Source organism: Carassius auratus, chromosome 7 (genome assembly GCF_003368295.1).
Source record: "Carassius auratus strain Wakin chromosome 7, ASM336829v1, whole genome shotgun sequence".
In the NCBI taxonomy this organism is placed as follows: Eukaryota; Metazoa; Chordata; class Actinopteri; order Cypriniformes; family Cyprinidae; genus Carassius; species Carassius auratus.
In genome coordinates this window covers 22,829,620-22,845,992 of record NC_039249.1, presented here as the reverse complement: position 1 = coordinate 22,845,992, position 16,373 = coordinate 22,829,620, and the positions used below count along the sequence as shown (strand labels likewise).

Sequence of the window (16,373 nt, the reverse complement as noted above, 5' to 3'; positions counted from 1 at the left end):
TTTGAAGGGACGGTGTCATAGTGGATATATTCAGTCGCATAATGCATATGTTCACACAAAAGTTCGTCTCAGTTGGTCAGTGTGGCGAATTTGGGTGACCAACTGCGAAATCTGCATGGAGAAATCTTTCACCCTCATGTTAAATTCCTAAACATATGTATTATTATTATCTCACCAAACTTAGGAAAATGTGACTTTACCTTAAGTACATTTTTATTTGATTGGGAGGGTTTTAATTAAGGTTTATACAAGCTAGTTAAATTTTAAGATTAGAGGCTGCTAGTTATCTAAGTGTTAAAAACAGCAGCCATTTAATGGTGCATTCAATATCTGAATTCTTTCCTTGTTTTTAGTCACTCCTTAAATGGTGTATATGTATATTGTAGACTAACATAGGGAGTAGGGAACGAGGGTATAGAAAGAGATTTCGGACACAGCCCTAAACAAAGGCTAATGTAACGGAATGGTCAGGAATAAGGTATGTCACCCACATACTCAGAAAGCAATGTCACAGTCATAATAGAGAATGGTAAAATCAATAAGCATAAAATCAAGGCCCATGCTTTAGGAACAGGCAGAAAATAAAGGGTAGAGGAGTTGTGCTCTACATTAAGTTAGGGGTTAACTATGTAGCTTGGGTTATTGTAATTGCATTGATTTGAAGGGACAACAATTGCAACGCAGCATTCTCTGTTAGCCACTGTGCAATTATTTAAGAAGTGCAGACTTAATTATCTCTGCTTGCACTAGAGTCTCCTCCTAATTACTAACAATTTGTGCCTTATGTAGTAATTATTTACCCCAGAAACATCTCTCTCTAATTATAATTAAGGACGAGCAGTATATATTTATTCTCTCCTAAGCCTGCTTTATGTAGTGGTATCTTAATGAGCTGTTGAAAAGGTTCTCTCTCTTGCTGTTTATTTCTGAACTGGAGCAATGTACCTTATGATAGATTCACATACTGCTGCTTGGCAACTATCTGATTTCAGAAAGTAAGACTGTGTGACAACTTCTAATGAAAGTTTACTGCATTTCCTCCCACAAAGTCAAGCAGTCTAGAGTACAGATACAGGCGAGCAGGTAGAAGGCAAGGATTAGTTCACACAAAACTGCTCATTTGCTGAGAATGTACTTGCCCTCAGGGCATCTTAGATGAATATAGAGACGATATAAAGAAAATAAAATCATCATTAAGATGTTTTTTACTTTAAAATGTTGCTTCAGGTTAAAATACGAGTTCTCTATCCAAAAATATTGCTTTCTTCAGTGAACTTGTCCAAAACAGCAGAGAAATATACACAGATCAAGCAATGTTTATAGGTAAAAAGAGTTCTAAACAGTTCTATGTTGGTGGATTCTGATGTGACTAGACAATGTTTACTGGTGGAAGAATATTATGGATTCTGGATTTTGGCCAAAAGTAATGGTTTAAAGTTAAAATGCATTTTATGATGGATTTGTTTTTTGTTTTTTTCATCACAAGATTTTAATTGATGGACTGGGGTCATGTGGATTACCTGTGGATTATTGGGATGTTTTTATAATATGTTTGAACTCTCATTCTGATGGCACCCGTTCACTGCAGTAGATCCATCGATGAGCAAGTGATGTAATGCTACATTTCTCCCAATGTTTTTAGATATAGAAACAAACCCATCTACATCTTGGATAGCCTGAGGGTGAGTACATTTTTAGCAAATCGATTTTTTTTGGTAAACTATTCCTTTAACACGCTATCTTAAGATACTGAGAACTTTTAAAACATTACATTAATTCGATATTTATTTAAGTTGGAAACATACCATCTTAATATTGGCATTTTAATTTTTCCCACTAAACCCTCACTATACATTGAAAATATAGATGCCTTGATATTTTAGTTTTCTTTAGCTTTCTCAAACTAAAAAACTTAATTTCACATATCTTCTAAAATACTTCATGTTTTACTTTACTTTGTTTACTTTTGATCAATATTGGCAATGCAAGTGAGCGGAATATTCTGTGGTAAATATAAACAACAAGGCACATAATATTTCAAAATGCCATTTTTTTTTTTCCACAACATGAGATTTCTTTATTATTGTGTGTCTAAATGCAACAAAAATTGAATAACAGTATCTTGGCTGCTATTGCTTCTGTCCTCTAATGCTTAAAATAACAAAAAAAAAAAAAGAAAAAAGAAGAAGAAGCCTTTTCCATGAGTGCAGACTGCAGTTGTGAAAGCCCTGTTTCTGAGGTGTCCTGAAGAGGGCATTGCAGCAGTGTCACAAGCTCAGCCACACAGCCTGACTTGGTCCTGCATGAGGAGTAAGCAAACCCAGCCGCTGCTGTCCAGAAACACATGACCTACAAATCCAACTCAGTTTCTCAATCAGTCTGATTTTCTCTCATAAGAGAAGTTTTCTACGCTTTTGTTATATTTCCCTATAGACTTTCTCTGATTCGGGTCTCGTATATTGCAAAAACTGAGCTAAAGGTTAATCATCAAAATGGAAGGTGAATGAAACTAAAGAAACAGAGCGGAACAGTGAAAGAGAGAAAGAATAGCTTTGCGCTCTCTGTATAGTTTCCTATTCATGCAGAAATTCATCTTTAAAGTAATCCTGCTATATGGTTTCCAAAATATAGTACAGAACATAAAGAAATGCAATGAGTTTGCAGAGGCAGAGCTAATTTATCATTAATGGCCCTTGCATGGTAGTATAAATCTGCTTCTGTGGGATTATAGTTAGTAAATATATATCAACAATTCATAGGAGAACATCAACCTAATATCCTTCCTATCATCCCTGTCATTTGGGCGAGAGAGTGAGTGAGTCTGTGAATATGAAATGCAGAGGTCAGTAATTCCAGGCAAATATGACAAGAAGGGAAACATTCACACACACCACTAAATGGACTTTTATTTACATTAATGAACCCGATGCTGGCAATTTCTACAAACAAATTATGTTGGAGGACAGCCATCTGATATTTAGAGGTATTCTAAGGCTATTGTAATGCAGCACTAGTATTAACTTAAAGCTGTATTTTGGGACTCTCACAGCTGTTTACAGCATAGGATGTTACTTTAATCACATCATATTTCATAATTCAAAACATAAAAGTATTTGATATAGCTATTTTTCAGACTCCTTTAAGTTCCAAAAGTGCCAAACTAATCAAACTTCAAGCAGGCACTTATTCAGATTGAGCTTTAGTGTACACATCTCTTCCAGTCCTTTAATAGATTTGATTTTCTTTGAGCCCTGAGCATGTCAGCCTTCATTTTAGACTCAGTAAAGAGACCTGCCCTCCCTGGCATTTCTATTTCGGCTTTTAAAATGAACTTAAACTTCAGAATATTGTCAAGGAATGGACTGGAGAATAATCTGATTCCACAGAAGTGGGGTGGTTTATGTAATGTTTTACCCTGAACAGATTTCCTATTGTGTGAGCCATAAATGACAAAAGAAATAGTTGATTGATTTAGCTGTCTGCTTATAGCAGCTTAGACAATGACTTAAATGAAATGGGGGGGAAGGGGATGTATTGAATTAATTGGAATTTGTGCTTGTAAAACCCCTGTTGTTATGGGCTCTACCGGTCAACCGGTATGGACCTGGCATTTATTGCAGTAAGTGACTGTCTATGTGCGAGAGAGATACTTAAAGGTCAGCCTCATCTGCCTTTTCACTACATCTCCAGCTTCTGTGATAAAAATAAAGGCAGATGGTCACAACCACATTTGACCTCTGATTTAATCACATCAGAGTGTCCTCTACTACTTGGAGCCTCAGATTTGTTGCTGTGAGGATGAGATGATAAGATACAACCTGGCCAGATGTTCTGAGTGACTTCAAAGTCTTTAAGAAGCTCTGAAGTAAGTTACATGGGAATATATTGAAACAAGGCTAAAATCTCAGAGGCATCTGATTCTCAAAGAGCTACTGTAGGAGCCATGATTAGGTCAAAGCAAAACCATGTCTTTTAGTGTGATATATATATATATATTTTTGAATCTATATATGTGATTTGAAAGTATAACAAAATTACAATTTACAGATAATGTAAAATAATAATAATAATAATAATAATGAAAAAAAAAAACAGATACATTTGACCAATTATTTTAAGTATCTGCATGTTAAAAGTGTATAATAAAAAAAAAGTCAATTTCCAGAAAATTTGTCTTGATACTGTTAAAAAAGAAGACAGTAAAAAAAAAAAAAAAAAAAAAAAAAGCTAAAATGTGGGAAGTGCAATTTGAAAATCATTGTTTGTTTTCTTCTTCTTCTTCTTTTTGCAGTTTTCTAGCGGTAAACATTAAACAGACATTAAACAGACAAAATCAATAAAAACTGATTGAATGGCTAACACAGTCAGCTTAATTTGTGTAAACACCGAGGAAATGTAATGAGGTTATTTAGGCCTGTAATGCTGCGGAAAGTGTCCAAATTATGTTTTTATTTATTTATTTATTTATTGTAATACCGAGTTCATCAACAGAGCTGCATGCAAAATATGGAACGTGGATAAATCTAATGTAAAATAAGTCATGCATTTTTATTTATAATGATTCAAAGGTTATTACTGATTGTCGTATTATTTTAATTGTTAAATACAGTCAAGAAGGTCAAGACCTCTGCGCTTTGACCTCTGAACCATAGATGGCAGATGGAACATTTACCCAACATGTGTTTAAAACTACTAGCTGTCTCATAAACATGGAATTATAATTCTGCACACCCTGCACCTTAGGCTATTCGTAGAATATCTACTAAATTGTAAGTAGGCTATATAGATTATTATAAATTAAATTATCAAACTTTTCAATAATCAACACAACGCACGCATCAAAATCAAGGAGGTTATAATGTCTCATATGATGCAGTATTAGGACTGATTATTCAGTCCACGCTCTTCAGCATCTATGATGAGAAATATGTGTTAGGCGCGCACGCAGCAGGCAGGCGCAGGCTGAGCATCTCACGCACGCGCGCGCGCGCACACACACACACACACTGCTGTGGCTGTGAGATTATCAGAAGAGAAAGAGGGAGACGCGGAGGAGAGCAGCAGCCCCACCGTCCACCGATCCTCAAGCGAGAGAGAGAGGCAGCGTCTGGAGCAAGAGCTGGGCGGGGAAATAACTGCGGTACTGAAGAGACACTTCATTGCCGAACTGCAGCAGTTCGTCGGCATCGTCCGTGTAAAGCAAAATGTCATCGTCGGGAAAAGACAACAGCTCCCAACATGCGAATTACGTGGGACCGTATCGCCTGGAAAAGACGCTCGGCAAAGGACAGACAGGTTTGTCCTTTTGTGTGCTTGAGATCAGGGATGGTGACGCGCGCTATCACCGCTGCTCAGTTATAACCTTGCGCGATGACTAAATATGATGATGCGTGTCTGTGTGTTTGCGTGCGCTGACATGTCATTGTGTAGAGAGGTTTTGCGCAGATTAAGACTTTAGCCTACTTTTCTGACCGTCCGGTGAGATCTTATCAGTTGCAGAATTCTTTTTGGGTGGAACAAGTTGGCAAACGTTAATATTTTCGTTCTATGAAAAGGAACTTGTCTACGCAAATGAGAGTTTATCTTTGCGGCTCCGCTTTGCTTCTAGTTAATGCCGTTAATCCCGATTTGTCAGACAACGGGATGTGGTTGCACTTGCAGATCCCACTGCTGAATCCATTTGTCTTGTACAAGAGCTAGAATCGAATGTTTGACATCAGGGTACAGGTGGCCCTCGGATACTGCTGCTGATGCTGCTGATGATGATGGGACAGTTTTGCTGCATCCGTAGTGCACCATGTGTTCACCCAGATTCCCTCTGCAGTCCGGTGGTGCTGAAGTTTGAGAAACTGCTCTTCTCTTTAGTCTTGCTTTAGTTTAGCTACAGGCCACTGAATAGTTGTTGGCTAATTTGAGCTGTTGTAAAAATCAATAATCATCGAGGTTTTATATGACCACACAATGCATGACAAAGATTATTCTTATGTTGATGTCGGCTTGCTGCTGCGAATTGCTGTATGACATGGGAGTGTGGAAAAAGTATTGATCTGGGGGCAATTTTTTGTGCTCAATGTTCTGTGGCCAGTGGCTTCTTCTGCTGTGGCTTTGGTAGAGAACAGTTATTAAGTCAATATCCCTGGCCAGGCGTTTCCAAGTGCCTGCAGCTGTTATGCAACACATGGACTGCAACTTTTAAAGTATAGATTGACTGTGTTTTGAAGAACACGGAGGTGAGAGTTTGTAGTCGGGTCTTCAGGTGTTTCCCATTAAAAGAATCCAGTAATGCTGCACTCTGTTCAGTCATAACATAGACATATAGATGAATTGTTGAAAATTTGTGGTATATTATTAGCTCACAAAATTGTCATTTATTTTGTGTGGCTTTTAGTTTGTGTCTGTTAGCTTTGAAGCCATTTACTTTCAACATCTAAAAATGTATCTTCCCTAGTCCAAACATACTACATGAACAGCAGTGCACTGAGTCAGTAAGATGATTGAATATACAGTGCTGAAATAGCAATAGCAACTAATGTGTGGATGATACTCAATCTACACTGTTTCTGGAGCGCAAAAAAAAATGAGGACGGTGAAGTTGGTGGATCTTTTCAAGTGCTATAGATACCAGAAAAGTTCTTATTTATGTTTAAATGATACTTAACAGTACCCAAGTAAAAAAAAAAGAGTAATTGCCAATAGTATGTTCCAAGTCAACTAGAATATGTCAAATGAGAGATGGCAACATGATGGGTGTTGTATATCTATGAATATAGACCGAAGAACACAATTCTCCATTGGTCACTGTCAGAGATTGTTTCTTGTGAGAAAATGGGCCAAAAATATTGATGACTCACCTTGCACTCATTGAACTCTACATTTCTGTCCAGTAAGAATCTTCCTGACCACCTGCTTCTGCCTAGCAACAGCTGCTTGAAGATCACGGTTCATAGCTGTAATGGAAACTAAAAGTGTATTCAAAACGTGTCGGACAATCAACCCCTTAAAATGTCTTTCTCCAACTTTCTATTTCAATCAGAAAATACATTGTCACCTGAAAATATACTGAAATCATCAAGTCTTTCCATGGGGTCTTAAAGTGATGGATCACTCAAACATGACAATTCTGTCATTATTTACTCACCATCATATCATTTCAAAACTGTACGACTCAACACAACAAAGTTATTTTTTCAATCTCTCAGTGGGTCTGTTAAACGGAAGTCACCCAAAAGGGTTTGGTTACCAACATGCTTCAAAAAAATCTTCTTTTGGGTTTCACAAAAGAAAAAAAGTTGTTTGGAATGACATGAGAATTTCATTTTTGCCTAAACAATGCTTGAATTGTGGTCCGAGTTCTCAGTTAACCCACCAATATGCAACCAGTGCTAACAATGTGTTTTTAGGACGTGATGACTGTAAATACAGTTCAACAGAAGAGACAGCACACACTGTTCATTTGCAGATAGAACGTTCTGTCGGCAATTAAACTATTGGCACCACTTCTTAAAATAAATCCTGGTGGTTAGATGAGCGGGTTTGCTTCTGACTGGTTAGCGGAGGGTATTCCTGCTCGTTCTGCCACCGTTGGCATGGCTGCTGAGAGAATGCCGCACAATAAACGCCGCTTCCCAGTGCTGCCGCTGCAGAGGAGAGCCCATATGTCATGAGTGAGACTCACACAGAGAAAGAGGAGCTTGGGGGAGGGGTAGGGATAGATGGGAAGGGGGGTTGGTTTGGGGATGTGGAAGAGAGAGAGAGAGTTCTCAGAGCTAAAGCGGGACCCCCATGGGAAACCGTAAAAAGGACGCTCTAGTTTAATTTACCCCCTCCCTCACCTCCCCAAATCAAAACGGATGTACGTGCCTGTATTTTTGCCTTCCCTGTTTCTTTGTGATGCTTCAGCTATCGCACATAGCATCCTCGCTGCTTAAGTCAGTTGAAAGTAGGCAGAGGAAGATTACAGGGGATCACGGGCTGAGACAGATTGGACTGTGTTAGTGGCAGTGAAAAACAATAATGTTGCAACAATAACTGCTTTATGAGACACATGCAGTTACTGTGTATTTCTTTCCACTATTTGTTCTGTTCTTATCCCCACTACTCTACTTAGACCCTCCTCTACTCCTTCCCTCACTCTGTCAGGGCGTCCCAAAGGAGGCCCGTTAATGAAGCAGTGAAGTACCTGAATCACGCACACTGTCACGGGCAGAAACGGAGTCCTCTTGCTGGGGTCAGGGTTAGATGGCTTGTATGGGCAGGCTCCGTGCAGAGTGGTGGTTGAGCCCCAGGCCTCCACTGCAATTCCAGAATGGACATGGAGATAATCAAGCTATATATACACATTACCTCAGGGCCAGTGAGTGTCCGTTACTGCAGAGGTGCTGGTGCAAAACGGATATGAAGCACTGCTGGCAGAACCACATAAAGTATGGTCATTTCGCTGCAGTGCACGTAGGGCTCATTTCAATCCAGGTAGTGGTGCTGCATATACAGTACGGGACGCCATTGCTCCTCTTTGCCTATACTATGGAATTTAGAATATGCAAATTGTTTTGAAATATTTACACGTCTTAATCGCTGGGGTGTATTTTTAGCAATAGCCAAATAAAAAAAATTATCCATTTTTCTTTTATGCCAAAAATCATTAGGATTTTAAGTAAAGATCATGTTCCATGAAGATATTTTGTAAATTTCCTACTGTTAATAGATCAATACTGCATTTCTAATTAGTAATATGCATAGCTTAGAATTCATTTGGACTTGGATTTTCTCTGTATTTGATTTTTTTTTGCACCCTCAGATTTCAGATATTCTAATAGTTGTATCTCGGACAAATATTGTCTGATCCTAATAAACCATACATCAATGGAAAACTTATTTATTCAGCTTTCCGATGTTGTATAAATATGTATGTTAAAAAGTTAACACTTAGTTTTCAGTGTATGGACAGAAAAAGCACTAAAACATTTTTAAAAATATCTTCTTTTGCGTTGCTTAGAAGAAAGCTATACATGATTTATTAAATGTCGCATGTGTACGTAATCATTTCTGAGTGCTCTATCACTTTAAATAGAGTGGCCTGTAATATCAAAATGGACCTGTATTATCTAATTGGTTTATTTGATTAATGGAGTGAGGTTTTTGTTTAAAATAATATAGTTAGAAGGGAAAATGTAATTATGCTCTAAGAAACAACATCTTCATCAGCACAAAGAATGTTTTGTTTTTAGCCTGAAAAGCCTGTTTGAAATGTCAGCTGTTGACTGTCTTGCTGGGCTGACTTTGTGAACAATTTGTCAGTGTGTTTCTGTCTGAGGGGGTTGCAGTCTCCCAGACATATTCCTGCCTTCAGTTGGCTCTCATTTAGTAAGTGCTGGATAGCAGTGGTTGGTTGTCATGGCTGCGCCCCCTTCCCACAAGCCTTTTCTCACAATGGCCATGCTTTCCATCTTCGAGATCAGAGGCAGACAGCAACAGTCCTCGTAGCCCCTCTTTCCCACCCTTGATTTATGTAGATTAAATTCAGTCTCCGCTATTAGCACTGGAAGATGTACACAGAGGAATCTATGGAAGAATACGCAGCCTTTGCGTCATACGCAATAATTTAATCCTTCAGAAAAATGTTGAAGGAATGTGCGCAGGAATGATTGGTAAAGCAGAGCTGATTCCACTGATGGGCTCTTATGTGGGATTAGATGTGTTTGTTATTTAACTGCAAGCATTTTGTTCCTTGCTGACTAACAATTACTAAATATAAGTATAATTTATATTTAATGCTCATTCTTGTCGCTCTGAATCTTTCCTCTTGGGCCTTATGAACATTTCAAAGAGATTCCACATTTTTCCTGCAAGTGATTTGAGGCCAAACATGGTGAGAAGTAATAAAATGAGGTTGTAAATTGTTGTAAAACATTTTGTTAAATGGGTTGTGAATGTATTGTGCATACGAAAACCAAAAACTAAAGCTTAAACTAAAGTAACTGCTGAACAAACATAGCATTAACCCAATAGCCCAAGGTCATCCATAGCCTTCAAGGCAGAACAGATGGGCTAAATTCCTAATCTGCCAGATTTAACATTATACACCAATTAAGGTCCCACCTTATATAAGGTAGTGTTAACTACTCTGTGCTTATATAAAAATTAATCAATTGGTACAATGCACTTACTATATACATATCAAGTGTTTTCAGTGCAATATGAACAAAATAAGTACATTGTACTTATTTTTTCATGTAAGTACATAGTAGTTAATGCCACCTAATATAAAGAGGGTCCCCAATTAATTGTAACTTTGGTAGGACCTAACCTTGAATCTTTGTGTAGGATTGTTATGGCTGTGGTCAAATTGCCCTTAAGTGGATTTAGTGTAAAAAAAACAAAATTTTAAAAATAAACTGTATAAATTATAAAAAGTATTCAGACAATTTTTTTTTAGAATTTAAACAAACTAAATTGTGTACACAATATATGTTAACACAATATACTATAATATAATTCTCTGTGCCTTTCCTGAACCACAAACAGTGGATTATAGTGATAGCAATGCCAAGATCATGGGCTCAATTCCCAGTGAACCGAACATTCACGGACTGTTAAAATATGCACCTTTAATGCGATTAAGTTTCTTTGGTTAAATTACCCTAAATTCAGAAAAGTAAAAAAAAAAAATGAAGAAAAATATCATAGGTTGACCAATATTTCCATCAACTCAAAAATGAAAATGGGTCAGATTGACGTGTAACATAATGAAATTTCATGACAAGTGCTATTTTCCTGTGTTGATGTACTATTTCCTTTTGCATTTGATAGTTAATAGTCTGTGGCAGGTGGTGTTGGAGGAGGGGCATTCACTTTCTATAGAGCATTTGATTGGATGGAAAACCTGCGTAATGGAGGACGGATGAGTCATCAGTATGATTTCCTGAATGGATTGTGTATATGTATATATATATATATATATATATATATATATATATATATATATATATATATATATATATATATATAGTGAATTTAAGTGAATTTTGTCAATGTTTTGGAGTACACTAGCTTATGACCTCAAAGCAGACTCAAATTCGGATTTCATGGTATTAATAAGTAGATTTATAGTGTGAGTCTGGTCTTTAAATGTCTTGAAAGCTAGTTTCTCTTCTTTTTTTGTTGGTCATTTGTGCAGACAGAAATTAAGCTGTTTCATTTACGCTGCTCACATAGTCTGTGACATGGTGCTGTACATTTCATTGTGTAGTTATGGTAGTCCATCCCTTCCCCCTTCCTCCTTCCCCACTGCAGAAAATTGCTCCCTAGTGCCTGATGCAGCTGTGAAGCCTTTTATCAGAGAAACACAGCAGAGAACCTTAACTCCTGGTGTTGTCCCTTCTATGTTCCTCTCTCTATCTCTGTTAGCAGCGTCTTCTACCTTTGCTGCCTTACTATGAATGCCTGGTATCTGCTCTTTACACAACCAATGAAGGTTTTAGCTGGAGGGTAATCCCAAGGGTGAAGTGACTTGATTTGCGAATTGCCTTGTGAAGAAGCATCTGATCAGGAATGGGACAACCAGGAGCAATCATTACCCAAATGGCAACTTTACTGTAGATTGTTGTGTATATAAGTATTCTGAGATGCTACCAGAATATCTGCAGTGACACAAGAGTCCAAACAGTGGGCTACTGCTCAACAGATGGACTAATTCTGGGTTTAATTAGGATAGCCTGTAGCCCATATATAGCGCTCTCATGCCTATGTGCGAGTTTAAGTCAAAACTGAGACTGCAAGCACAAGTTAATGGGAATATACTGATAGTAAATGGACAGGTAGAGAGAGGAGAGAGAAGGGGTGAAATAAGTGAAATGTGCAGAAACAGACGTGCAGAGAGAGCAGTATGAGAGAGAGTTTGAGTGGAATAGATTGTAGAGAACTTGAAAGGGAGGTGAGATAAACTTACAGTGTACAAGAGGGAGAGAAAAACAGTCTAAAGGGGTCATATGATGCGATTTCAAGTTTTCCTTTCTCTTCGGACTGTTACAAGCTGTCCGTGAATAGATAAGATCCTTAAAGTTGCAAAGACTAAAGTCTCAAACCCAAAGAGATATAAAGTTGAGTCTCGTCCACAACACAACGCATTAAAAGACATTATAAGTCATTATTATCAGTAATTATGCCCCCACTGGATGCTACAAATGATTTGTAATGGTTTGTAATGGTTTTAATTGGTTTTGTCTTATTGCGCCAGAACACGGTGCCCCGTAACATTTACGTCACATGCTTGAGGTATTCGACCAATCACAATGCACTGGATAGCTGGCCAATCATCGTACACTTCATTTTTCAGAATGATGAGCTTTGTAAAAATCTAGGCGTTTCAGAATGCCGGGGCATAAAGGAGATCAATAATTTATTCACCCTTATATCATTCCAAACTACCACAAATGAAGATGTTTATTGAACCCAGACTAATCTCTGTCTCTCCATGAAGGTCTATTCAACCAAAACAGAGATTGTAAGAATTATCAGTATCAATCAGGTGGTTCAGTCCAAGTCTTCTCAAAAGACACAATCACTTTATAGGCTGAACAGATTATATTAGGCTAAAAAGCATTAAAGCATTAATCAATGCACATACATAGCGCTCATCAAATAAGGTAAACGAAAGCTCAAAGTGCTTATCCGATGCATGAGAATAGACCTCTTTGGCTCTTGGTGCATCAAACAAGCATGTTAGAGCACATCAAATATGGTAGACAGAAGCTCAGAGTAAGACAGAATCACAACAGATCAAAATTTTCACCCACTGATAATCTTCCACTCCAGTGAGCTGTTAACAGTTTCATCTGGGTCATTGAGTCCAGAACCAGATGAGTCCAATTTGCGAACATTTTGTGAACTGGTTCTATGATTCATTAAAATGATCCAACTACCGAGAATGATTAATTCATGAAACAAACATGGGAGCTTTCAGTGAATAATGTTTTCCATCTTGTGATTATGAATTTGAAATGATATATATTTTTTTATGTTACTTAGATATTATATAGCATGGAAAAATGCATGAGTATGAATCACTGTTATGTTGCATTTTTGAGCTTGACAGTTCCTTCATTTCCTATATAAACATTGGCCAGTATATTCTTTAGAAATGTACTTTTTATATTAATTGAATCAAGTTTTGAATGACATACTGTATGGGTGAGTAAACAATCAGAGAATTCATTTATATGTGAACAATTCCTTCAAAAAACTGCAATTTTTGCATTACTGCAAAAAGATAGCACATATTCAAGCACAATTACCAAAAGACCATGTCAGACTCATCCAGTTACAAATGATTGAAGGCTAAACAAGCAATTTCAGCACAAAGCACGCTGAAAATAAAAATGAGAATACTACTTTACAATACAAAATTATTCATTCATTATTTTCTTTGGGTGCCATTGTGCTAGTACTGTATGAATGAAATGAGGTGCCATGTGATTCTGTACGCATGATTGATTGGTTAAGAACCCACAAGGGCTGAATATCCTGTCCAGATGGTGGGGTTTGGTCAGGCTGTGTCATTAGTCAGGTGGTTGCTGATGCTTGATCGCCCCTTTATTCGTAACTGAACGGCTTTAGCTTTTCTTTTACTCAAGAGTAAATTAGAGGGGCGAATGTTCAGGTGAAAATGAACAGGGTTTGAGAGAACGTGTGTATGTGCATCCAGCTTATAGACTAGCTTTTAATAGTGTGGCAATATTACATCTTTTCAACCAATCACTGCCTGCGCAGCACAAACCCAGCAATAGAATAATAGCTACACACTTCTTTTTCCTTCTGTCTAAGACAAGTTGAGGGTTTCTATGGAAACCAGAGGAGTGCACTGTGCAATTTTATACATATGTTTTCTGGACGGCTGTGCCGCATGGTTCCTCGGCCTTGCCTGGAGGGTCCAGCTATTGATTGTAGCTTCTCTGCCTGACCTATTAGAATGTAATAGTAATTTTAATGTGTGCTGAATAGTGCCTTTCAAGGCCACATTTGAGCTTGGACCTTGTCTGATATTATCTGTAAGCTCATAATTTCCCACATAATGGCTGGATCTTTACCGATGGGACTTTTTGAATGGCCAAAGGTTCCTGTATAACTGAACATACAGTTTAATCTCTGTGTGTACTTTAATGTCTAAAGTGGTTGGAAGACCTGAAAGTCTTGCCTATAAATTGCCCAGACACGTTCATACTTTATCACACTGTAATTTTCATGTTCATCTGTGAAGCTGTCATATCAGTGGTCTAATAATAGCTGTTTTATTTTGCGTGTAGCGGGTCATCTCATGGTGTCATATTGAGATCACATGATCAGCCACTGCCTAACTGCCTAGTTATTAGATATGTTCACTTAAGAAATAAATGAGTTGCCATTTATTCATTGCCTTGAAAACTTTTGTGTTACATAACAATTTGTATCTGCCAGGTCTATAAGGCCTTAAAGAGTTCATTCAGAAATGAGAATGCTGTTGTGTCATTCCAATCCAATATGACTTACTTCTGTTGAACATAACAAGAAAGAAAGTGTTCGGACCACACCATTCTTCAAAATATCTGCTTTTATGTTCCACAAAAGAGAGAACATCCTCCAGGTTTGGAACGACATGATAATGGAGTTTCCATTTCTGGGAGAAAATCTGAGTCTGAGGCTTAACCGCAATAAAAATCAAGCGTTAATATCACTGCAAAGGTCCAAGAACACAAGATATTGGCCAGTGCAACATAAACCTAAAACTACTTGAGTGCACCTTTAAATAGATGAAACCTGAAAGAAAAATGAGCACATTATTGCTATTGAGGAGGCTTTAGAAGCACTGAAATGAATGGCGGAAGTGTTTTCAGAGATTAAATTTAGAAATCAGTGGGAAATCAGAACAAAGGCTGAAACACCAACACAATACAGGGAGAGGGAGACAGAAAGATAGAAGAGTTATTTATAATGTAAGCATTCCTCTCCAACATTTCTTTGAATGTTCCTCCGAGCAAACGCAGGTTATGCAGGTTATTTTCCAGTGCTTTCTTTAGTTTGCCTGTGGCACTGGCTCATTAATTCTCTGCCTTTCAATGTAGCTTGTGTTAATATAGTTGTAATGAAATATTCAGCCGTTTCTCCATGAGGAATGGATGAGGTTTGTTGCTCTACAGGGATCTATCACACGCATAGTTCAGACAGCATAGCCTTTTTCTACTGTTATTACAAATTTGAATGTGGCTAGTGAATGGGTTTACAGACGTGATCGGTGCTGAGGTATACGCATAAAGGCATAACAGAAACTCAGCCATCATGTGTTCTTGAGGAGAAGTCACAGAGCTTGTAGATACATGTGACATTAAGCATTGCATAGTAATTCTGTGCAGTTTCACGCCACATTCACCATGTAGTGAATACTTTCTGTAACTGGTTTAATAAAACTCTCTCTTATGCTTATTTATGATGTGGATAGAACAAGACAATTGTATTTAAAATATTATTAGGACTGAGTAATGACAGCTTCCTGATTCAGTTCAGATTATTAGGTCTTAATTCATAAGCTATCTATTCACTTTGATTCATTTTTCCACCATTTTGGTATCTTTTAGTTACTGCCATGTTGCTATTCTTTCATATGAAAGAATTCATCTTTCAGATATCGCAGTGAATTATGTGGGGCAGAGTATCAGACTGGTTCACTCTGGTCTTTTTGAACTATTCATTCAAACAACCCGTTTATAATAGTAGTTTGTTTCGGGAATCAGACTAAACTCGTCACATTTTACTATTTTAATTCTCTGCAAAGAACCAGCTCATAAGTTAAGTCAATATCACCCAGCCCTAACAATATTTTCAAAATCCATTTTTAATATTCTGTCATACTTTAAAAATGTAAAGTGCTCACACTACAGGGTAGCTGATTACTACTACTGAAATTAATTACATTTTACAAGTGTTATATGTAACACGGACACAGTAATATGTCACCAGACTTGCTTTATTTGAGCTATGAAAGCTAATGGCCTGCAATAATTTGTGCAATTGACAAGAAATTATTCATCCGTTTCCATTTCAAGTAGCCCTGCTCCTGTAGTGACTTTTCTCATGCCTGAATGAGTTTTGTGTCGTAAAAGACATCATGTGACCAGCCCCTCATGTCCATATGACCTGGACACAGCCAATGAGAAGTCCCGTTAACTAGATAACTGTGTCAACATGAATCATTGTTATTGATATTTCCTGGCACATCATACCAGGCAGGGCATATGGTTCAGTGACACTATTTTTTTGATCCCGTTTACCCCCATTAGAAACTAAAATAATCCATCCATAACAAGAAATCCACCCACATATTGCAGTACCACGCACACACACAC

The 16,373-nt window shown here is 37.6% G+C and overlaps 1 protein-coding gene across 5 annotated transcripts in view; it reads left to right on the top strand.

The window, feature by feature from the left end:
* Nucleotides 1-4,997: 4,997 nt before the first annotated feature.
* brsk2b (BR serine/threonine kinase 2b) overlaps nucleotides 4,998-16,373 on the top strand; it is a 121,539-nt gene continuing 110,163 nt past the window's right edge. For 4 of the 5 annotated variants that reach the window (XM_026267963.1, XM_026267960.1, XM_026267962.1 and 1 more), the window contains exon 1: nucleotides 4,999-5,295. In XM_026267963.1, the coding sequence (XP_026123748.1) occupies nucleotides 5,205-5,295 (91 nt within the window). In that variant the 5' untranslated portion in view covers nucleotides 4,999-5,204. Of the gene's footprint in view, nucleotides 5,296-16,373 lie in introns of all 5 variants that reach the window. The other variant, XM_026267958.1, reaches the window with a different exon arrangement.